We start from the raw sequence: 24,009 nt of genomic DNA, 5'->3' as shown, positions 1-24,009 counted from the left end.
TAATACACGGAATTATAGAGTAAAGATTTACTTACTGAGCTCTTTGTGCTCACCACGTTGTTTTCTATGTTTTACAGGACATAGGGAAGGACGTGGTCGATGGACGTCGGCAAGCGGGAGACTTGGCTGCACTGTCCTGTTTTTGAGAGTCTTTTTGTACAAATGATGTTTTACTATGTAAGGAATGTATTTATTAAGTAAAGAAAATTTTGGGCCCACTATTTTGATAAATATACTTTTCTTTTATTAATATAATTTATGAATATGATAGTAGAAAGAAGTTGTTACAATCAAGAAACCAAATACTTTTACTGCAATTTTTTTCTTTCTCCACACACGCCTTAATCTCTGTAACCTTGCTGGAGAAGACCTTACATACTTCACTGCTAAACATATTCTAAATATGGAGTCATCCATTTCCTTTAACCCCTCTTTCACAATTAAACTCAAAATATGTGCACAACATTTCATGTGTAGAAATCACCGTCCAATACACTTCCTTCCAAACTTGCTATCTAGTCTTCAGATAGCTTACCCCAACATCATTCGAACTAGCTTACTACTGTATTGTGAATACCTTATAATACCCCAATCAAGCAAACATCTTCACTCCCTTGCCAATCATTATACCTTATAACTAGTGATTGGACAGAAATTTAAAATTCTTTTCTGTAGTTGCCAATGATCATCAATGAAATGCGCAGTAAGACACATATAATTAAGGTTTTGAATGCTTGTCCATGATCAGTCGTTAGACAAACTCTATGCAAACTTATTGAAAACTTCTTCAACTTTTGACACTCTGCAATAATATTTCAGCAATCTTTAGTCACAGTTCTCTGACAAGGTACTTGAAACCTAGTTATGTCACCTTCATAAAGTTGCGGAACCCCTCATGCTCCACAAAACTAAAAGGTACTCATCAACAATGATCATTTTTGCTATAGCTTCTCTAATCAATCTGGATCATATTTCCATGACACCAATGCAGATTGTGTGGGGAGCAATGTCGCTTGAGAGATCACGTAATCCACTTCCTTGTTGAAAAATTAGAGTCTTCTGTCTCTTGTCGCCACATTTGGAGGATACTTTTTGCATCTATTTAAGTGGTTACGTAGACAACTCGTACCACTCTTAGTCGGACTGCTAGAACACTCCCACAATAACTACACTCGCATTCAAATCATCCTTATGCTCACAATCACTCTTAACAAAGTGATCCCACACTTGAGAACTATTCTTCCTAGAACTGTTGCCCTTGCACGTTTGGGGCTAAAGGAGCTGGTGGTGCGGCTGGTGCCATGGATTTGAGTTGGAGTTGCAGTTGAGTTAGTTGGAGTTATACTTGTCAGTGTCTCACCAGTATTGTCCGCGGCCGATGACATCTACAATTCATTTAGTAAATATGCAGTAAATAATGACTCCTATATAATCATATTCTTTATTTATTGCAGTAACTAAAAATAAAAGAGAAATTTAGGGTATGTATAACAAATTTATAATCTTAAGAAATTTAGGGTATGTTAACAATGTTTGTGCCAATTATTATTTGCATATATGCTAAAGATTTTATAAAAATCTAATGGGTGAATAAGCTAGAGTATTTTATCAAACAATAACGTACACATCACGACTTTAGAGAAATGTTGTAAAATAGAACTCAAGACTCCTCAAAAGGAATATGAGCTCAAATTCTATCAACCAACAATCAAATTCTATCAAGACTTCATTGCAAGGACTATTTGTTTTCACAGAAATTTAGTACATTCTCATTCAATCAAACATGCATTTCTTATAGCAACTCATTCCTAACTTCCTATTGAAAACGATGGCTGACCTTTTAATGGGGCTAATTAATAAACTATATCATGAATTTTTTTTTTTGGATTTTATGAAGTTTATCAAAAGGCCTATAGCCCTTTAGGCCCTGCCAATAGTTTGCCGGTTGCAACATGCAAACTTGTAAATTGGCCCATGTATTTGTTGTTAAGCTTGTCCAAGTGGTCATCTCTATTTTGACTTCAAGATGCTGAAAAGGGTTCAGTGATGTTACGCAACTCCACTATTTATCAAAGGGCCTAATGTTTGTTATGTGCTAATCTAAGCACCTGTTATCGGCCTAAGCACCTGAAATTTATCCGGCAAAAATTTTTATTTGTATAATCAAACCCATCTCACAGTTCTAAGTAGCTTCAGGTTCATATAAGATATAAAGATTGTTCCTGCCTTCTTAGCCCACCCACAAAACATTCCCTCATTGATGACATATTGCAAATATATACAAGATTGTACATGTTTTGTTTCAACAGCCAATATCTTTTCAACCATAAGCAAGTAATAGCACATCCACATCTCCAAAAATGCTTTAACAAAATACCATTATACCAATCTCAAAATCATTTACTAAAACCTCAAAACACCACCATTAATACACCAAAACTGATTAACTGAGACCAGAAATAGTGAAACAGAAAACCTTCGATCTGCTCACGCCTCACGGTGACGGTGGGTCTGCTCACGCCTCACAGTGGAGTCTATTGGAGTGCTGGGTGCTGGCGAACGATGAACGAAGCTCACGGTGTGGATGGAGTAGCTCATGACGACTGGACAGTGGATTGAGTCAGTTGCTCTGCTCAGTAGCTCACGGTGGGAAACTGACGAACTGTGGATGGAGTGGATTGTGGTCTGTGGATGGACACGGTGGGAAACTGACGAACTTGAGTCTGGAATTTGGTCTTTGGAAGTTTTGAAATTTTCAGATTTGGACTTTGGAGAATGGAGGCAGAGGACGAGAGAAAGACGAAAGCGTGAGTGGTTGTTGAGTGCGTGACTGTGTCTACGTGAGGGTCAATGACTGAGGCTAAATTTTTTTTGCTTTTATATTTAGGGTTAAACCAGTTTAAAAACCGGTTTTCGGTTAACCGGTTTGAATTTGTTTTCAAACTGAAAACCGAACCGGTTTTCCGGTTTTTGAAATCCCCAAACCGAAAACCAAACCGGTTTAAAAAAAACCTAATTTTCAGTTCGCTTTCGGTTCGGTTACTGGTTCGGTTCGATTTTCAGATTTTTTATCCCACCCCTAGCGAAGAGAGGAATTGTGAGAGTTGGTCTTGAGTCAAATCGAATTTGTAGCGGCAATGCTTTTAATATTGTGTTTTAGTTAGCAATTTATTTGATACTTTTAATTTCCTGCAATTAATTAGTTTCCTTAGTTTTAATCAATCATTTTTCCAATTTCTCTTTCGTTAACTCAAATATGCATTAGGACATTAGTCTTGCTCTCTGTGGATTCGACTTTGCTTACTGCTAACTACAGTATTTAAGTTTAATTTGTGGCTGTGATGACCAGTTCGACAGGTGGTGGTTGGAGTTGTCGTTGCTCAAAACGGTCAAAATCTGGCAAAGGACAAATGATCGATGCGGTTTTCGTGGCTGGCGATCGGCGAGTGATGAGACGGGATAAAGTGTATGGTTTTGAAAAGGAGAGTGTGGGGGTTCTATTGGTAGTGACAAGGGTGATTTTAAGTGAGAAAACAACTGAAAAATGGGGAAAGAAGGCTGACGTCGACGCGTGCTAATATACGCTGGAAACAGTCACTGTATTAACGTGCACCGATATAAAAATTTTGAAATTTTGTTATAGACATGTCACTGTTTTGACCCATCGGTCAAACCAATCAACCTGAGACCCGACTTCTTTGTCGGGTTTATCCCCATATTGGTTTTTAAAACATTGTTATAGCCCCTAAAATTTAAGCTAATTTTGTTGATTTCCCTTACCATAGGGTGCTTTTAGCTGTTTTATGAAATATATGGTGTATCAAAAAGTTCAGTGGTTTATCAGGAATTTAAAATACGACGAACCTTTAAAGACCTTCGGACTCCCTCACGCGCCACGTCATGGTTATACAACGCGTAACTCTGAAACCACTTACACCGAATTTTGTCTTCCTGAGCCAAAAATATTGTGCGTCACATAGCTTCACCTAAATCAAACTCTAGGGTTTTTCATTCCCATGGCTTCTCGCGCTCATCTCGACGATGTAAGCAATCAATATCATAATTATACCATAATCCTGCTCACATTATAAATATTTGTTTATATATAGTTTTTAATTATCTTAGGGTTTTATTGGTTTTCTTTTCTTGAATATAGGACGACGATTTCGGTGGCGATTTTTCTGGTAGCCACAATACGAGACGTTCAGGTGAATTTGAATTTCATTTGATTAAGGCTAAATTGTGTAAAATGTGATTGGTTTTTGTCGTTTTTTGTTTAATTTTTACTTTTTATGAGAATTGGTAGGTAACAAGAGAAGCTTCGGTGATATTGAGGATGATGAGGACGATATCTTTGGTTCGAAAAAGGTATTTTCATTTGTTTAATGCTCGCATTTGTGAGTTTTTCAATGTTGTGTGAATTAGAGCGATTCATGCAGAATTATTTAGGGACAGTTGGTGAAACCTTTTCATTACGTTGAATTCTTTAGTTGCCTTAAGCTTCATTTACTTTGTTGTTTTATAGTTACAGCTGTTGAATTTTTAGATTTGTATGTTACTTGAGTTGCAGCCACATTGAATTCTATGGGATGTGAAATTGGAGAAATTTGTGAGTGAAGCATTTTGAAACATTACTTGTTTTACAAGTGGCAAGGTTCGAAGTAAACTGATATTTACTATGCCAAAAATTTGATAATACATGAGTTTAGACTATGGTTAATGAAATTGGAGATATTTATGAGTGAAGCATTTTGAAACTTAGGATTTTGGTTTTTTCTTTACAACTTTATGGGCAAGAGTTTAAGCAAACTGATATTTACTTGGTAAAAGAATTGATAACGAGTTTAGACTATGCTTAATGAAATTGTTTAAGGAGTACTAAATTTTTTTACAAGCAATGAGTAGTTTAAAATGAACTAATTATTAAGAGAAGAGCTCTATTGCTGCTTATGGTTTCTGCATCTACCTCTACGTTCTGCTTTCAGCCACAAAGATTTGTGAAGATGTAGCTGGATTGTAGAAATGTCATTCTTTTTGTTTGAGAAGTATATAAAGTATTTATTAGAGAAAATGTTACAAGAACCTGTCTAGTGGTTGGTCCTGTGACCTTATTACTGAGAAAGTTAAATTAGAATTTATGGGTTTCTTCATGGAAACTTTATCTAATTCGGCAGTGGTTGGTTTTTCATCTCATTGTTCTTGGAACATATGCTACATATTGAGTAGCGAATGCAAATTTTGTGTATTTATGGGAGAAATTTTCTTTGTTTACATTGCAGAGTAATTCAAACGTAGAAGAAACTGCTCCTGGTGTTGCAACTGGGATGATTTTGTCTCTTCGTGAGAGGTATAGTATTATCGGGGATGGTTTGTATTTTACTTTAGGATTCTTATGTACGAATGATTATATCTAGAATTCTTCAGAACCTTGTGTGTTCCTCTTGTAATTTTGTTTTGCAGTCTTCAGAACTGTAAGGACACGCTAGCAACATGCCAAGTATGTACACATCTTATACCAAAACATGCTTAGCAAATAGGCTTAAGATATGTTTTTGCCTTCTTTTACTGCCTTCCAAAATCTTATCATGAGCATGTTTTCAGTCGGAGCTTGAAGCTGCAAAATTGGAGATTCAAAAGTGGCATTCTTCATTTCAAAATGAGCCTTTCATACCAGCAGGGACATCTCCTGGTTAGCCTTTTCCTTATGTTTAACTGAATCATTTATATCTTCTATATGTAGTCATATTATGAATATAGTATATGCTCTGTATTTATTTTTGAGACAAAGGAATTCTACTATTCTTTGTAGAACCTAAATTAGTCATCAATTATCTTCAGACCCTAAAGTCCTCTGAGGAGGTGATGAAAGAACAGGTTAGTGCTCACTGTCATTTCTTCAGGTGATGGAAGAAGTGATTATCTCTATGCATGAATTCATCTGTGTTTTATTCTTATTATCAGCTAGAAAAATTAAGGAAAAAGGAAGCTGCAGTCATTGTACAATTGGCAAAACGGGAACAGGAGATAGGAGACTTGAAGGTCAGTCTTTCTTTTTCTCTGTTTTGTTTGGGATCTCTGTTCCTCAAATTATATTTTATATGCATTGTACGGTTTTTGTTGCATCTCCTGTTTGTATACAGAGTATAATTTTGTGTTGCATCTTCTGGTAGAAGTATATGAGAGAGATACATAGTCGGTTTGCCTTTGGGATAGAGATAGCAGTAAAGTGCTGTTATGGTGTTTTTACTTTATGGGAACTGAGCTTGTTGTAACTTGAGGCAAAGTTTCCTGAGATCGTTCTTTTGTTGTATTTCATACTGCATGGTTATTAATGGCATTGTGTTATTCTGCCTAATACTGAATATATTTAAACTTTTCAGTCTGCTGTCCGGGATTTGAAGGCTCAGCTTAAGCCACCATTGATGCAGGTATTATGGAATCTGTTATTGGGGCTTGCAGTATTTATGGAATTCAAAATTGGTTTGTTTCTTTTATTTTATTTGTCTTTCTCTTTGCAATTTTTGTGGGATTTAATGTTGCATTTTCTTGTAGAATGGAATTCTACATTAGCCTTTTCTCTGGGACATTTTCTGAACCTTTACTCGTCCATAATACAGTGTTCCTGTGTCACATGAATCATTTTCGGAACATTAAAAGCCAATAAAGGAACAAACAATATGCTTATGCTTGTTTATTGGCCAAGATAATACCAATACTTCGTGCGTCATCAATTTCATGGATGAATCCATTTTCTTAAGTTGTTTTTTTGTGAATTCTGATGTGAACTTGGTGGTGGCTCAAAACTCCTGTCTTAAACAGGGGTCTCAAATCCTAAGAAAATTTATGTTTGGCAAACCATCTAAGCGAAACTTTTCTTAGTATTTGTTTTCATTTGTGGGTAGGCGGGCAAGCTTTGGCATCCCTTGGGGATGCTTTTCTTAAAAATAGGATATTCTTGCTTGTGCTTATATTTAGTTATCAAACATGATATACGAGATGTTCTTGTGTTTGTATTGACAAGAAGTTGGTTTTCGTGGTTCAAATGCAATATTACCAAATGTTTCGAGGTGTAGCTAAAATGTGTGTTAACTTACTGTTTTATCAGCTGTAGCTATTTGGTCCTTCAACTGTAAAATGCTATGGCCTGGAATGATAACATACTTTATCACCTGTTTAAAACAATGCATCTAATTTTTTTTTTTTTTAATTTTTTTAAATTATTTTTCCAGCAGCTTAATTTTATGGTGATTTATTTGATAGGTGAGGAGGTTACTACTAGATCCAGCCATTCATGAAGAATTTAGACGTCTAAAGGTTTGTACTTTAAGAAATCCTTATGGCAATTTAAATCCATCAAAGTTAGTTTTCATGTATGCTACCATATTTTAATCAGGTTGGGTGATTATTATCCTATATTGACTGTCGGATGGGTAAATTATCCGGAATTTTTAAGAATGTGTAGCTGTGTATTCTGTGCTGAAGCCAAAGAGTTTTGCGAAAAGAGGGAGGATATGGTATATTAAATGAAATATATGGAATGTCCACTTCCTGTCTTTTCATAACAGCTAAAGCATTTTCTGGAATGAACTTCTTAAGCATTTCATACTAATGTCAGCTTTTGAAAATGTTCTCGAAGTAAATGTTTCAATTCCCCATGTCATATATTTACTTTTTGTATTATTATTGCCCTTATAGAGTTTAGACTAATGTCCAAGTGCTAATTGTGCATAAAACCCTTAGGCCTAGCTTTTTTTGTTTGTTGTTGTATGTTATTTGCTTATAGGGTATGTTGTTTGTGGTCTCTTTCATTCCATAATGATAGAATTTGGTCGAGGAGAAGGACAAAAAGGTGAAGGAACTGGAGGAAAATATAGCTGCTGTTGCTTTTACTGCAAATAGCAAGATGGGTAAAGCATTGATGGCAAAATGTAAAACGCTGCAAGAGGAAAATGATGAGATTGGCCGTCAAAATGAGGAAGGGGAGGTATTGCAACTGCTATTTATTGTGTATCATGTTATTTCTGCATTCTATATTTTGTATTTATTCTTTCTGGCTTGGAGTTTTTCTTTCACAGATTTTTTTGTTTCTCTTTTCAATGTTTTTTTCCCCTGGAAAATTGATGGACAATTTGGGTTCCATGTGCAAAAATGACAGTTTGCCTATACTGAAGGTGAAGGGAGGTTGGGTACAATTTTTAGCATGTTGGAACTGTTGATCATCTTAACTGGAATGGGATCTTGGGCTTTACTCTTGGTTTTTGATCTAGTTTTTGGGGTTGGTCTGTATAGCTCTACTTCAGTTAGCTTTCTCTGAGCACAGCCTATACAGATTGGCTAATGACTTTTTTTCCTCTGCCCGCCCCCCACTAGGGTGAACTAGCTTCTTCAGTGGATATTTGATCCATTACTGCCTTTTTTCCTTCACTAATACAGTATAATACACAAACACCAGATCTCAAAGTAGATAAGAAACATCTTTCTGCTGATTATGAATATTATGTTGATACAATGATTATTATAGTTATTTTTGTTGAAAGTAAGTATATGCAATGATTAGTGCATGCTCCCAGAATCAGTGTCCTGACCTACTTATGCGTGCATATTATTTCAGTGAAGACTTTGTTGAGCAATTTTCATTTTCCCAGTTGTTAGACCTTTTTTTAAATCAAAATTTTCAATAGATTAATTTGCTTTTCTGAATGTTGGTCTGCAGACGCATCAGTTGCAATTGAAACTTGCTTTGCAGAAATCTCAGAATGCAGAGCTTAGAAGTCAGTTTGAAGGTTAGTGATATGTAAATTGTATGGTATTGCAATTCGTTGAGTAGAACTTCATGGACATCTCTGCTGTGGTTCTCCCATCTAACTGTGGAATCTCTTGAGAAGTTTAAATTTGAAATCTGGTTGGCTAACCAATTTTAAGTTTTTAGGACTGTCCCTTATTTTCTCTTTGATATGGTATCTTTGATTTTACATTTTATGGAAGCAAAGGATTTTTAATTTAAACCATGGAAGCTGGGACATTTATTAGTCAAATGACTTGCCTGTATGGAACCTGACATTGAGTTTGTGACTTTGTATTGAAACTGAAAATCCTTAATTCGTTGTCACTTTTTAGTGTAGCATCAAATATTCTGATCATCGAAATATGATGTTTGGCTAATCCAAACAACATATTCCAGTTGTATTTCTGTTACTTATCTTTACCCAGAATTTTATTTTGTGAATGACTGGAATGTCTTCTCAACTTCACATGGAATGCATGTTCTGTGGGTATCAAATGCTTTTGGAGAAAAGAGTTACATTGCACTATCGCTAAAATAATTCATGAAATAATTGGAGTGTACTTTCTTTTGCTTTACCATGATTGTGAGAAGAGAAATCAGAATGGTATCAGCTGATGGCTATAGTAGTGATTTCTGACTGATGAAGTGCAATCCATAGTTTTCTCTTAATTTTTATTTACTAGAATTAGTAACCCGTTGGAATTGCAATTCTTCTGTTTTTCTGATTTTGATTGCATCTTAATATTGAGCAACAGTTTTCCAAATGTCGGAGCTTTTTGTGTTTATAATTATAGCTTGGTTGCCCCTTTTTCTGGGAGCATAATTAAGGAATATGGACACTTTCGCACTTCTCATGTTTTGTCCACTCAAAACTTTTTATTGCTTTTCCTATTCCAGTCTACCAAATTGTTATGGTTTAAAAATTGTCCAATCCATTTTAATCCTTTTTATGCTGTTGTATGCAGGACTCTACAAACATATGGAGGGGCTGACAGATGATGTTGAAAGATCAAATGAAATGGTTTTATCTTGCTCCATTCTTTTTCCATTTCTTTATTAGTTTAATTGTGTTGAAGCATAGCAGTACCATGTGCATAAGAACTATGCGGTAGTGCCTTTAACTTGGTTAAATAGTTTAATGAAATTTCAACCGAAAGTTTTTGGTGGATAGTTTTGGGCTTGATGGAATCAAGGAATGTAACTCCATGAATGGGGAAGTTTCGAATTTGTTTTCTGATTTATTTAAAGAGATGATGATAAAACATATTTTCAGAAATTCAAAGAAAACAAAGGTGGCTCCTGAGCATCATCACCTAGGGTTAAGGTTGCATCACATAATTATTTTAAAGATGAATATCTAATAAAAAAAAAAAAAAGATTTGGGACTGGTTTATACTGAGAACATTTTTTTGGCAGGTGCTGATCTTACGAGAGAAGCTAGAGGAGAAGGATCGTAAAATTGAAAGGCTGAAGCAAGAGTTGCAGCAGAAGAGCATAATGGAAGAGGAAAAAACTGATCCAGTGTCTGATAAGAAAATTAGCAACGATGTAACCGTATCTGAGGAAGCTGTAAAAACTGAAATGTAGACTTAAGCAATTTTGTGGGATATTATATTTTTTCTTTATTCCCCATGTCTGTACAATGTACATTAAATAGTTTCTTGAATCTACTTGTGGAGTAGCTCCGCATTGTGAGAGGAGTACAATATGCTTCCCTCTCTTTCAGGTTAATGCAATGGGAAGCTGTATTCTGTAGCAGTAGCAGAAGTTTTATTTTGAAATTCCAGAGCCAAGGATAACTAAGTTACCAAGCTTGTGAGACCTGAGACACTCCCGCCACGCAGTGTCTGGACTTAATTTCAAGTGTTCCTATAATAAAATGATGCAAGTGGTGAATTTCATGTCATTGATTCGTCAAGAATTTGGTGCTCCAGTCCAGAGTCTAGAGGTTCAATTGTATGGAAGATCGATATTTCAATGATGTATTTAATAGATAGTATCTAGGAATTACGAAGAGGCAAGAGCAGCGTAAAACAGTCACAAATAAGTTCAATTTCATATCTATATATATTTAGTGGTGTGATCATCAAAATTTATAGTGCACGCAAACGGTCAAAACACATATTCCATTTGAAATCAAAACCATGCCTCCGTAAAGGCTTTAGTTAACGGTGACGGAGGGAGCCCAATCGTTCAGCGGTGCTTTGTTCTTCCTTGAGGCCATCCCAGTCCAGCACTGCCAACATTTCCAATTGCTTCCAAGGGTTTCACCAATCCCTTTGTCGTTTTACCAAGTGCCTCTCCCTGCTCACATCTTTGCATCAGAAACAGATAAAACTATAATGCATGTTCTAATTCATATTGGCCCTATTTGTCGTCTAGAATAATGAGATGAGATATGGAGATAATCGGTTTCAATAAAGATATGGCTCTCTAATTTTTTATTCATCTTGTACATAACATGCAAGGAAACAATGTGATGTGACACCAACCTCCTTCCAGCCCATGCCTTCTAGAATTCTTCTGGCATAACTACCAGTTGCAAATGACATTTCCAAAGCTTCAGCTGCTGCATCTTCTGTACTAGCAGAATCAGGATACAATTCCCCACCATTGTCACCGACCAAAACACTCTTTTGTCCTGGACCCACACCAATACCACCATGTAAAATTCTTCTCTCTGCAGCTCTATCCCTATATGCATGGCTTTTATGCTGGCAATACAACAATAAAACAAATTACAAGGAAAAAAATGTACATGATTCACCAGATTATATATGAATGCTCAAAACTCAAGACTTGATAACATTGCGGTTGCATTACTAGCCCTCTCCTTGTATACAAAAATAAGTTGTAAACATATATATCTATAAACAAGAAAAAGGGAAATCTATGAAAAAACTGAATTTACATACCTGTATATTACCCTCACTAACTGAACATGAAAAAACTATTCACAACCTTAATAATATTAGCTGATACAGACTTGGACAATGTAATATGGGAGGTTGGGCTATTATAGAGTTAACTCTTGTAGAGTTCTATAGCAATAATTTGCAGTATAAAAATAAATAAAGAACATCCCCAACAACATAATTAGTGAGGCTATAGGGATTTATTACCACTCAAAAGCATGTTCTTAGAAATGTGAACATGTCATAATTAACGTAATTATGAAAAATCTATAAGTACTTTTTATGGGCTTCTATATTGACATAACTTCATCAACCAGATGACAAGAGGTATAACTTCGGCAGCAAAAAATACCTTTTCATATGCAGATAGTTGATCCGCAAAAGTGGACCTATCCATGCAGTTAGTGATTCCATCAGATGATTCCGGTTTGGTTCTTTGAATGGTTTTAGATTGTGGGAAAAATTCAGGGAAGCCCCAGTCCTTTGTTGGGTTAGAAGAATCATAACTTGACAAGAAAGCTAAATATTTTGCACTAGGGCTCCGCAACTTATACACTTGTCCTGAAAGGAGGCAATAATCAAGCAGCTATACAAGTTCACAAATATGGGCTGTAAATGCACAACCACACAGAGAATGCTTGCAAGAATTGCAAATAATCTTAAATTTTATCAAACATGAAACACAGGCACTGAAGTTGTTGTCAAATAAAAAAGGTGAAAGCAAACCTGTTGTAACTCGTACCAGATCCAGATAAACTTCACAAATTGGAGCAGTTTTCAGAAGACCACCACCAGAAGGCATGGAGGGATGGAGCTTTGCAGATCGTCTCACCAAATGCCCAACCAATTTAGCTACCTGATTTTTCCCGTCCTTTCTGCATTCTCTGACCATTGACCAGTCCCATAATTCAACCACCGGGATTGTCAACACTGGCTCTTGCTCAGGTTGAATAACCTGACCATATTGTGATCGCCAATTTTCTTCCTCCCAAGAAACACCTGTATGTAAAAATGCTCATAGTTTTCACCTAAATATGTGAAATTTGTGGGCCTTCTTTCAATAAGTTCATAAATTTCTTTAATTCTCTCTCTCATGTGACAATCTTGAATGAATAGGACATCAAGCAATTGATTGATGATAGTCATACAGGACAAACCTTCGCCTAAGTCCTCCACGATCAGTTCCCCATCTTCCAGCTCAAGCGTATTACTACTCTCTGCATTCAATTCCTCTAGCTTATGAGTATCACTACTTTCTGCATTCAAACAATACAGAGCTGTTTATGCCTGCTCCAACTATTAAAACACAAAAATTTTGGTAGAAAAATGCAAAGATTCATTGTGACAAACCATCAGCTGAAAACTTAAAGTTGTCCCCCTCATCTGTTTCCAAAGGCATCACTGCACCATTATCAGCATCGACCGGTCCATTATAACCAGACAGATAAAGATCAATAAGTGTTTCTTCTAACCTAAATCCAATAAAAAGAATTGTTAAGAAAGATATATTGAAGTGGTAACTGATTAAAAGAAAGAGCATGCAGCACCAGAATGTAGCTTACCATGCTGATGGTGGAGGTGGATTTTCAGGCGTTTGATTGCTAGTGCCCTCTGTATGTCCTGCTAATAAAAGACTAATTAATTTTTTGGAGTGTTGTGCCTGTCCCTTATTATTCGAAAAGAAATACAAGATACTTTACAAAACTCCATAATACAAAGATTTGAAGTAATTTTCTAATGTTAGAGGAATTGTTTTATTGGCATCGGGTGGATACCCAACTAGTCCCTTTTTATCTAAAAGTTCCAACCAGAAAATTCTTTCTCCCTCAAAAACTCTCAATCTCCAAGCTCATTACCAAGTTGGACAAGCTTAGATTCCAAATATGCACAACTTCCAAACCAATAAATTCTTAAAGTTATGCAATCATTTCTACTGGACTAAAAAATTTATGACATGAAGATGTTATTGAATGTATGACAATGATCAAATGATCCAGCATGCATCCCTATAATAACAAGCACAGACCAATAAACCAAGCCACCCCTCAGCTACTGTGTTATTCTTAAGGAATAATCACTACGCAAGCACTGTAGTTTCCACTCTGTTGCCTTACCACATTTTATAGGAATCAAGAATTTCTAGAAGAAAATTAATTTTTAAGATACAAACAACATGGCATACAATTACATTGTAGTGGTTCACATCACACCGATTCATGGCTCACCTGAAGTAGATTCATCCAGACCACTTCTTACACAGTGATGAGCTTTAGATTCATCAAGCTGGATGGAGAAGTAAGCATTATTGTCACAATATTCTTGTTTACATTGCTCGTCGTGAACCGGATTATCCTTGGCAGTTCCTTGACATCGACTTATTTCACATTCATTAACCTGAAAAATTGTGATACCAAAGCTTAGGATCTCAATCCAATAAGACAAAATTAACAGCCTCATAAAATGCTACCTTTTGAGACTCCAAAAGCACATAATTCCCATTCTCAAACTTGTAATAAAGACCATCCCTACTACTATAGTACCAGTCAGCGTTGGGGTCATGGTAAAATCCAGTACTGCACCAAATGAACACAAAATAAGAATGAAACATAACCAAATTAATAAAAAAAAGTATTTAAAGACAATATCTCAACATGCATAAAAGTCTTAAAAAGGAATATAAAAACTTAAACTGAAGGATTTAAACAGTATTGTAAGATTGGAATGGTAACAGGAACATCGAATTTTGATTCTAATTGTAGGTGATTGTGATGGAGTTACAAAATGAAAAGAAGGAAAAACCTGGCATGAAAGAAGAGCTGGGATGTTTCGTCCCAAACAAAGCAATCACTGCTCTGCAACTCTTTATGATCATCTGCTTCTATTGTTCGCGCCATTTGATTTACTTGTGTCTCCGTGTGTCTAACTTCCAAGAGTTGGAGGAGATTCAAAACTCAGCGTTTTATACCAGACGCGACCAACTAGCCGATGGGAAGATTATGAATCATGCGTCGGCTGGGAAATAGTGTGATTTGCACGTGCTAGTTCTCAAAGTTTTGGGTCCAATGAGTTATTGGGTCAAGGGTGAGCCCACTAAGGAATAATCTCCTTTTTAAGTTTGGGCTCCCAAAACTACTAAGCCCAACTTGTGCTTTTTTATAATATTTTTGATAAAGTTGAAATATTTTTATGGCTATCCATTGTAATTCAATAATGATGGAAATTGCCCATGAACTTGTATACAAAATTTAACATAATGAAGAATAATTAAGAGAAAAAAAATATGAGAATGCAAGAAGGGTACAAAACAAAGGAATGAGCAGCAAGGTGAGCGATTTTGGGCGATTAATTAAGGGATAATGCTATTTGTATAAACTCTTTGTACAAATAGCTTATGCTAATAGACACAAAATAGCTTATTTTAAATCATATTAGTACTTTTGAGATACAACCAAACAACCTAAAGAAATTTCAAATTCCTTATAGTTTTAAATATCTCCGAATCTATTCAAGAAGCATAAGCAACCTTGATAAAAGTGAAGTAACCTTACTTCTTTTTCTTGTTCGTGTAGGTAAAGAACCACTGAAGTTATGAGCTGTAACAAGCACCAAGCAGATTCTGGCTGCAATGGGACAAAAGGCTCTCACAAATGTTTTTACACGCAACACTCGACCTAATTATTGTACTAAAAAGAACACGCATATACATGGAGGCAATGTAGCATGAAGAGAAGATGGCACAACTGCAAAAGAAAAGTAATTTATAGGAACTACACTAGAAGAATTTACTCAGAATGAAAATTAAAAAATCAGTTTTGTTTAGCATCATATAGAAAAAACAAATATATATATATATATAAGAAAAAATTTATGTGAAAACATAACTACTATCTCTAATGCAGACTTAGCAATCATGCTCAGTTGAAGTCCTTCAATCTTTTCTTCAGCATGTCCATAGATTTCTTCCGAGAACTTTGCTTCACATGTCTGCTTGAAAGACTTCCAAAAATCCCATCTGGCGAATCTTTGAACTTTTCACAGATGCTCGCCACTTTCTTATAATCCAAAGCATTGTAGTTCTTCTCCCATATCACAGGATTCATGAAATTCTCTGGCTGACTGCTCAACAAAAGGTTTATCAATTGTCGTGCTTCTATCAAACATCTTCCGAAACTTTCCTTATACATCTCACTCAAACCAGTGTTATGAAACCTCTCATCAGCAAAATTCTCTAGCATCTTTAAGTCATTGTTGACAGCCATGACAGCATTAGCATTAAACCTCTTGACATTGTCACAAAGAAATGCTGCCACAATAGAATTGGAAATATGCTCAAGTGCCCCACTCCCAACCTTATACAAAGCATCCAAAGGCAAAATTTGCTGAGCTGTTGACAGAATTGTGTCAAGGTAAAATATTACCTCATTCATATACTCATTCCCACTCGCGGACGTCTCCTCTGGAGTCCAATTGATATTTTGTGTAAGTTCCATAAACTCGTCTAGCTTGGTGTTCACCAAACTCAGTAGAGCAATATATGCCGCATCTCTAGAAGTCTTCAAGACTACCTTGGCCGTCAAAGTAGCTTGAGGCCTTTCAACTGATCGGACTGGGATCCCACATAGTTGGGCTGCATGTCGGACAAAAAAATCACAAGCTCTTTCAAGAAAAGCTATGTTTGCTGCAATCTGCATGGCTTGAGATACACCAATTGCACCACCATAAATTGTATTAAGCATGACTTCGTTTAACACATCAATCAAGAGTTTGTCCAAATACTTTCTCAAGACATCATAATAATTAGTATGTGTTCCATAAGACAAATAATCAACAGAGCCTTTGATGAATGATCTGACAATGCGGCAGGCATCAGGCACCATTGAGGAGAATGGTGCAATATATGGGAAAGCTGGCATTATATCTGAGGTCTGGAGATGAAACAACAGAACATTATTCTCATAATCAGTATCCTTTTTCATTACCATCTGCTCATAAGTATCATTGGAGAGAGCGTTAGTAATTTGCAGCCGGCACTCTTCAAGAAGAAGTTCATGGTATTTGTCACGGCTCTTGTCCAGCACCTCAAGAACAGCGCCCACTTGGTAACCATACTGTTTAAGAGTTGCACCAAGAAGAGTGACATAATCCTTCACTAGGAGAAGATGTGTTACAGAATCCATATGAGAAAACTGTTCATCCAACACTGATGTCATCTTAGTTACAGCTGTATCCCACATTGTCTCAACCTGATCAGGTAACAAGAGCCCACCAGCAGTCCTTAGGACTCGATCCTCCACAATAAAGTACCCAGCAATTTGAGCCAAAAAGGTTTGATATGATTCAACAAATGGCTGTACTGAAGAGATTTGCAAATCTGAAGTGAGCTGCAATAAACGATTCCTATAATAATATTTACGGAACTGCTCTGGGAGGTTGAGGCAAGCGTGGATGTGATATGCCCGATAAAGTGGTGTGAGATCAAACTTCAAAATGGAATCTTCATCAATCTCCTCGACCTCTAAAGTAAATGTAAAATCTCCAAACCCTGAAAGATTTTGTTCCTCGGCCTTCCTCTGGCGATCCAGCATTTCCTCATCTCTTTGACGAGCTGATGCAGTGCGACCTATTGCTGTTTGTCCAATATCCTTCGCAGAACTCCTAATGTGAACTAACCATTCATTAAACTGACTTGTAACTTTCTTCTCAATATGCAACTTTATTATCGGAATTGTCTTCTCTATCACCATTTTGAGTGCCATAACAGGGATATTCTGCAAGTAATTCTTCTCAATCAGATCAACAGTTTTCAAAGCAGGATAAAACTGCCCTTCAGAAATGTAATTGTTACACTTCGCACAAAGATCCAACACTTGTACACAAATCTTTGTCATTTTAACAGCCCCAGTCACATTTCTTTTAATTGAATAAGATTCTAGAAGCTCCTCAAGTTTGATCAATAGGGCACTCCCAACCTCTTGCAACCTATAATTATCACTTGAGAGATCACTTTTCAGCTCTTCAGCATCAACTAAAACACCTCGAAGCTCATCAACTGCAAGAATGAACTCCTCATAGTGGGTCTTACAAAGCTCCTCAATTTCAGATTCCTTCTTCTTGACAACACTTTTGAGTTGTTGAAGAAGTACTTCAGGCCGTTCCGTTTCAAATGCATGTCTGACAATAGGTCCCAAATCATCCCCATTACCAATTAAAGTTGCAAGGACCAAGTCCTCTCCTGTATCTCCATTCTCAGCTACATTTCTCCTCTTAGTTTTTGCATCCATTATTCCAATGAATCCCTTCAATTCCAAAATCAAATAGATTAAGTCCACAACACCAATAAAGCTCTATATTGCCTATTTTGAAACAACAAGAAAATGAAAAGCATGTACCACAAAACATTTATCTACATATCCAAACGGGTACTTCTGTAACCGGTTATATGGATACCAGATATTAGTGTTAACATATTTCCATTTCCAGCATTTAATATCACCCAAAAACAAATTAAAACTCAAACAAAAAATCCATAAACAGACGGAAATAACCACATTTAAGAAGATTTCAACACACATACCATATTTAAATTTAAATAAATTCATCAATATATTTGACAAAAACAGCACAACAAAAATAGTAAAACGAATATGAAATGGGCATTTCCGAAATGGGTTTTCATAAAAACATTATTCTAATGCAGACTTAGCAATCATGCTCAGTTGAAGTCCTTCAATCTTTTCTTCAGCATGTCCATAGATTTCTTCCGAGAACTTTGCTTCACATGTCTGCTTGACAGACTTCCAAAAATCCCATCTGGCGAATCTTTGAACTTTTCACAGATGCTCGCCACTTTCTTATAATCCAAAGCATTGTAGTTCTTCTCCCTTATCACAGGATTCATGAAATTCTCTGGCTGACTGCTCAACAAAAGGTTTATCAATTGTCGTGCTTCTATCAAACATCTTCCGAAACTTTCCTTATACATCTCACTCAAACCAGTGTTATGAAACCTCTCATCAGCAAAATTCTCTAGCATCTTTAAGTCATTGTTGACAGCCATGACAGCATTAGCATTAAACCTCTTGACATTGTCACAAAGAAATGCTGCCACAATAGAATTGGAAATATGCTCAAGTGCCCCACTCCCAACCTTATACAAAGCATCCAAAGGCAAAATTTGCTGAGCTGTTGACAGAATTGTGTCAAGGTAAAATATTACCTCATTCATATACTCATTCCCACTCGCGGACGTCTCCTCTGGAGTCCAATTGATATTTTGTGTAAGTTCCATAAACTCGTCTAGCTTGGTGTTCACCAAACTCAGTAGAGCAATATATGCCGCATCTCTAGAAGTCTTCAAGACTACCTTGGCCGTCAAAGTAGCTTGAGGCCTTTCAACTGATCGGACTGGGATCCCACATAGTTGGGCTGCATGTCGGACAAAAAAATCACAAGCTCTTTCAAGAAAAGCTATGTTTGCTGCAATCTGCATGGCTTGAGATACACCAATTGCACCACCATAAATTGTATTAAGCATGACTTCGTTTAACACATCAATCAAGAGTTTGTCCAAATACTTTCTCAAGACATCATAATAATTAGTATGTGTTCCATAAGACAAATAATCAACAGAGCCTTTGATGAATGATCTGACAATGCGGCAGGCATCAGGCACCATTGAGGAGAATGGTGCAATATATGGGAAAGCTGGCATTATATCTGAGGTCTGGAGATGAAACAACAGAACATTATTCTCATAATCAGTATCCTTTTTCATTACCATCTGCTCATAAGTATCATTGGAGAGAGCGTTAGTAATTTGCAGCCGGCACTCTTCAAGAAGAAGTTCATGGTATTTGTCACGGCTCTTGTCCAGCACCTCAAGAACAGCGCCCACTTGGTAACCATACTGTTTAAGAGTTGCACCAAGAAGAGTGACATAATCCTTCACTAGGAGAAGATGTGTTACAGAATCCATATGAGAAAACTGTTCATCCAACACTGATGTCATCTTAGTTACAGCTGTATCCCACATTGTCTCAACCTGATCAGGTAACAAGAGCCCACCAGCAGTCCTTAGGACTCGATCCTCCACAATAAAGTACCCAGCAATTTGAGCCAAAAAGGTTTGATATGATTCAACAAATGGCTGTACTGAAGAGATTTGCAAATCTGAAGTGAGCTGCAATAAACGATTCCTATAATAATATTTACGGAACTGCTCTGGGAGGTTGAGGCAAGCGTGGATGTGATATGCCCGATAAAGTGGTGTGAGATCAAACTTCAAAATGGAATCTTCATCAATCTCCTCGACCTCTAAAGTAAATGTAAAATCTCCAAACCCTGAAAGATTTTGTTCCTCGGCCTTCCTCTGGCGATCCAGCATTTCCTCATCTCTTTGACGAGCTGATGCAGTGCGACCTATTGCTGTTTGTCCAATATCCTTCGCAGAACTCCTAATGTGAACTAACCATTCATTAAACTGACTTGTAACTTTCTTCTCAATATGCAACTTTATTATCGGAATTGTCTTCTCTATCACCATTTTGAGTGCCATAACAGGGATATTCTGCAAGTAATTCTTCTCAATCAGATCAACAGTTTTCAAAGCAGGATAAAACTGCCCTTCAGAAATGTAATTGTTACACTTCGCACAAAGATCCAACACTTGTACACAAATCTTTGTCATTTTAACAGCCCCAGTCACATTTCTTTTAATTGAATAAGATTCTAGAAGCTCCTCAAGTTTGATCAATAGGGCACTCCCAACCTCTTGCAACCTATAATTATCACTTGAGAGATCACTTTTCAGCTCTTCAGCATCAACTAAAACACCTCGAAGCTCATCAACTGCAAGAATGAACTCCTCATAGTGGGTCTTACAAAGCTCCTCAATTTCAGATTCCTTCTTCTTGACAACACTTTTGAGTTGTTGAAGAAGTACTTCAGGCCGTTCCGTTTCAAATGCATGTCTGACAATAGGTCCCAAATCATCCCCATTACCAATTAAAGTTGCAAGGACCAAGTCCTCTCCTGTATCTCCATTCTCAGCTACATTTCTCCTCTTAGTTTTTGCATCCATTATTCCAATGAATCCCTTCAATTCCAAAATCAAATAGATTAAGTCCACAACACCAATAAAGCTCTATATTGCCTATTTTGAAACAACAAGAAAATGAAAAGCATGTACCACAAAACATTTATCTACATATCCAAACGGGTACTTCTGTAACCGGTTATATGGATACCAGATATTAGTGTTAACATATTTCCATTTCCAGCATTTAATATCACCCAAAAACAAATTAAAACTCAAACAAAAAATCCATAAACAGACGGAAATAACCACATTTAAGAAGATTTCAACACACATACCATATTTAAATTTAAATAAATTCATCAATATATTTGACAAAAACAGCACAACAAAAATAGTAAAACGAATATGAAATGGGCATTTCCGAAATGGGTTTTCATAAAAACAATACATTGATCAATCAATCAATCACAAAAACTAATAAGAAGAAGATATAAATCCTCATTTCAACAAATACATTAATCATCTCTACCCAAACGAATAAAATAATCAAAACGAAACGAAACCCAGATGTAAAAAGCAATGAAAGTAAAGTTGTGATTGTGATAGAGACTTACAGGAGATTAAAGAAGTGTTAGCTCCTTGGAAGAGAGTATAAACGTAGCAAGAAAATGAGATTAATGCTAATGAGAAATTTTCAATGTTCGGTTTAATCAGAAACCTATCACTTTTAACTATGTGCTGTGTTTCTGTTGTAGTTTGCTTTGCTTTCACCCCTGGATATCTTAATTAATTTAATATTATATAAATACAATAAATCTCTCAGTGCCAGTAACATAAGTACAGAAATTGAAGGTAATATCGTCGGTTTACAATTAAAAATAAAATTCTTAAAGGCGCATGTTAAATAGGTATATTTTAGTATTTTAAATAATAAAACANCATCAATCAATCAATCACAAAAACTAATAAGAAGAAGATATAAATCCTCATTTCAACAAATACATTAATCATCTCTACCCAAACGAATAAAATAATCAAAACGAAACGAAACCCAGATGTAAAAAGCAATGAAAGTAAAGTTGTGATTGTGATAGAGACTTACAGGAGATTAAAGAAGTGTTAGCTCCTTGGAAGAGAGTATAAACGTAGCAAGAAAATGAGATTAATGCTAATGAGAAATTTTCAATGTTCGGTTTAATAAAAAACCTATCACTTTTAACTATGTGCTGTGTTTCTGTTATAGTTTGCTTTGCTTTCAACCCTGGATATCTTAATTAATTTAATATTATATAAATACAATAAATCTCTCAGTGCCAGTAACATAAGTACAGAAATTGAAGGTAATATCGTCGGTTTACAATTAAAAATAAAATTCTTAAAGGCGCATGTTAAATAGGTATATTTTAGTATTTTAAATAATAAAACAACATTTATTATTTATAGTTAACTTTCTTCCTTAAAACATAGATAGTTAATTTTTTAAAGTGCACTTGGAAATTCATTTTTTTTTAATATTTTATGCCTTAATAATAAAACAAAATATGTAAAATAAGTTATAAAATATTATTGTGAAAAAAAAGTGCGATTAATTTCTTCCAGCCTTAATATTATTTAAGTTTTTAAAATAAATAATTATATGAATTAATTAATTAATTAATTTAGCTTTGTGACAAAGCGGCTTAAACGAGGATGTTGGAAGTTGTTGTGTGTTGATTATAAAGCTTAAAAAACTAACTGCTTCAAATCAAAGCATTTAATTTAATTATAGAGAGCGGCCAAACATTCCTTCAATTTAAAGCTCAACATTGTTGCTTTCACCACTAAATTAATGTTTCCTTCCAATATTCCTTGTCTCTTTCATATGGATCTTTCTTTTTACCTCATTATTGAATTTCATCATTCTATTCAAAACTTTATATAACAATATTACATCCACTTTTATCTCTTCATTCATTTTAAACACAATTATAATTTTGATATCATCAATTTAGGTACAATTATTTTATGAAATATTAAAAAACGGATATAAGCTTCAATTTGTTCACATTATAATATTTAAAAAACTGAAAAACAAAAAAGGAGAAGTCGCTGGCTTTCCCCAGGGGAGCGGCGCAACGGACAAGGATTTTATGTTTTTTAATTTATTTTTTATATTTATAATTAAAAATAAAAATGGTTGCACTTTCTTTTATGTAACATTTTTTCTCAGTCTTTTTTTTTTTTTTTTTAATTTTAAAAGCAGTTTTTCTCGTTTTTATTTAAATTAATTTATTATTTTTAATATTAAACTTTGAAATCAAACAATTATTAATTTTTTTTAGTTTTTAAATTTAAAAATGCAGTACTAAAACCAAATAAATAACTTGGGGTATTTAAGTCTTTTTGTTGTTTTTCCATTAAATTAAAACGTCTCTAAATTGAACAAAGTTTCTATTTAGTGTCCTTAAATTGAGCAAATTGAAATTTTTGTTTGTTTTTGTTGATGCGTGATTTTGACACTAATGAAACGCACGTGTGAAATGTTGTGTTAGCCCAAAAGACACACGTGAATGGAAAGGAAAATGACAATAAATGCAGTGAGAAAGGGGTTTTAAAGTGGTTCGGATGCTAAGGAAGTAAATCCTACGTCCACTTATGTTTTTATTAATGATAAGGGTCAGGTCGTTTTAGACGACTGACTTTACACTGATGATACAAGGTATCAAAGACTGTCTATTCTAAAGAGAGAGAGAGAGTTTTGTCAGGAGTAAAATGTGCAAATCCCCTTAATGAAAGAAGAGCTTTCTTACAGTGGGATGCCTTGAGGTAATGATCACTGAATCTGTAAGTTAGTGGGATGATCCGTGCAAATCCTCCTTTTAGAGTAATTCACGTGATTTGCTGCAGGGATTGGACACGCGGGATCATCACAACTCCTGGCTGGCCTGACGTGCACCCATTATTCTGAAGGAAGCAAGCTGTGAGTGTTACCATGATCACACAACGCGGCTGCACTAGAATGCCAGTAAGCTCTTCCCGAGGTCTGACCTTTCGCACTTAACTGGGTGTCACGTCAGCCCTATTTTTCCAGGCATAACAGAAGTCCCCTAGTTTTTAAAGTTTGAGAATCAACCTTGGAAAATACAAGTCATGCCACAATTGGATGATTCCTAGAAATTCTGGTGATTCCGACCTGTCTAAAAGTAGGTCGGGATGGCACTTTTTCGAGAACGACCTCGCATGTTCATTGTTTACAGAGGACGAGCGATCTGATTTTGTTAGATGTCACCTGT

At 35.7% G+C, this 24,009-nt stretch overlaps 4 protein-coding genes across 5 annotated transcripts; 1 reads left to right on the top strand and 3 right to left on the bottom strand.

The window, feature by feature from the left end:
* Positions 1-3,909: 3,909 nt before the first annotated feature.
* On the top strand, positions 3,910-10,686 carry LOC116146461 (FKBP12-interacting protein of 37 kDa). Its single transcript, XM_031431859.1, has 14 exons — positions 3,910-4,043; positions 4,157-4,208; positions 4,307-4,368; positions 5,280-5,347; positions 5,461-5,497; positions 5,602-5,689; positions 5,810-5,874; positions 5,962-6,039; positions 6,381-6,428; positions 7,261-7,314; positions 7,823-7,984; positions 8,714-8,783; positions 9,751-9,806; positions 10,202-10,686. Exons 1-14 carry the CDS (start codon positions 4,017-4,019, stop codon positions 10,370-10,372), a joined length of 1,038 nt encoding a protein of 345 aa, XP_031287719.1. The 5' UTR covers positions 3,910-4,016; the 3' UTR covers positions 10,373-10,686.
* A 95-nt stretch (positions 10,687-10,781) lies between these two features.
* On the bottom strand, positions 10,782-14,696 carry LOC116146460. 2 transcript variants are annotated; one of them, XM_031431857.1, is made up of 10 exons: positions 14,500-14,694; positions 14,168-14,273; positions 13,926-14,094; positions 13,263-13,320; positions 13,051-13,172; positions 12,858-12,956; positions 12,427-12,699; positions 12,053-12,261; positions 11,278-11,499; positions 10,782-11,089 (listed from the first exon to the last, which is right to left on the bottom strand). In XM_031431857.1, exons 1-10 carry the CDS (start codon positions 14,592-14,594, stop codon positions 10,979-10,981), a joined length of 1,464 nt encoding a protein of 487 aa, XP_031287717.1. In that variant the 5' UTR covers positions 14,595-14,694; the 3' UTR covers positions 10,782-10,978. The 2 variants fall into 2 exon arrangements, with proteins under 2 accessions (XP_031287717.1, XP_031287718.1); XM_031431858.1 differs by having other exon boundaries at positions 10,954-11,089; positions 11,278-11,426; positions 14,500-14,696.
* Positions 14,697-15,495: 799 nt separating this feature from the next.
* LOC116146474 (exocyst complex component SEC15A-like) lies at positions 15,496-17,990 on the bottom strand. Its single transcript, XM_031431886.1, has one exon. It carries the CDS (start codon positions 17,979-17,981, stop codon positions 15,615-15,617), a length of 2,367 nt encoding a protein of 788 aa, XP_031287746.1. The 5' UTR covers positions 17,982-17,990; the 3' UTR covers positions 15,496-15,614.
* A 403-nt stretch (positions 17,991-18,393) lies between these two features.
* LOC116146408 (exocyst complex component SEC15A-like) lies at positions 18,394-21,486 on the bottom strand. Its single transcript, XM_031431812.1, has 2 exons — positions 21,352-21,486; positions 18,394-20,794 (listed from the first exon to the last, which is right to left on the bottom strand). Exon 2 carries the CDS (start codon positions 20,777-20,779, stop codon positions 18,413-18,415), a length of 2,367 nt encoding a protein of 788 aa, XP_031287672.1. The 5' UTR covers positions 20,780-20,794; positions 21,352-21,486; the 3' UTR covers positions 18,394-18,412.
* Positions 21,487-24,009: the final 2,523 nt, after the last annotated feature.

Source organism: Pistacia vera, unplaced genomic scaffold, assembly GCF_008641045.1.
Source record: "Pistacia vera cultivar Batoury unplaced genomic scaffold, PisVer_v2 Contig478, whole genome shotgun sequence".
NCBI lineage: Eukaryota > Viridiplantae > Streptophyta > Magnoliopsida > Sapindales > Anacardiaceae > Pistacia > Pistacia vera.
Note: the sequence above shows the minus strand (reverse complement) of the source record. Positions and strands in the feature narration are given on the sequence as shown.

Bases quoted from the DNA above. Each gene is read 5' to 3' on its own strand.
- LOC116146460 (XM_031431857.1), bottom strand. From the start codon at position 14,594: ATGGCGCGAACAATAGAAGCAGATGATCATAAAGAGTTGCAGAGCAGT. The intron at 14,274-14,499 runs GTTTTTCCTTCT...CATTTGGTGCAG, and splicing joins CAGCTCTTCTTTCATGCCAG to TACTGGATTTTACCATGACC. The intron at 12,262-12,426 runs GTTTGCTTTCAC...GCCTCCTTTCAG, and splicing joins TCTGGTACGAGTTACAACAG to GACAAGTGTATAAGTTGCGG.
- LOC116146461 (XM_031431859.1), top strand. From the start codon at position 4,017: ATGGCTTCTCGCGCTCATCTCGACGAT. The intron at 4,209-4,306 runs GTGAATTTGAAT...GAGAATTGGTAG, and splicing joins CCACAATACGAGACGTTCAG to GTAACAAGAGAAGCTTCGGT. The intron at 6,040-6,380 runs GTCAGTCTTTCT...TAAACTTTTCAG, and splicing joins AGGAGATAGGAGACTTGAAG to TCTGCTGTCCGGGATTTGAA.
- LOC116146408 (XM_031431812.1), bottom strand. From the start codon at position 20,779: ATGGATGCAAAAACTAAGAGGAGAAATGTAGCTGAGAATGGAGATACA.
- LOC116146474 (XM_031431886.1), bottom strand. From the start codon at position 17,981: ATGGATGCAAAAACTAAGAGGAGAAATGTAGCTGAGAATGGAGATACA.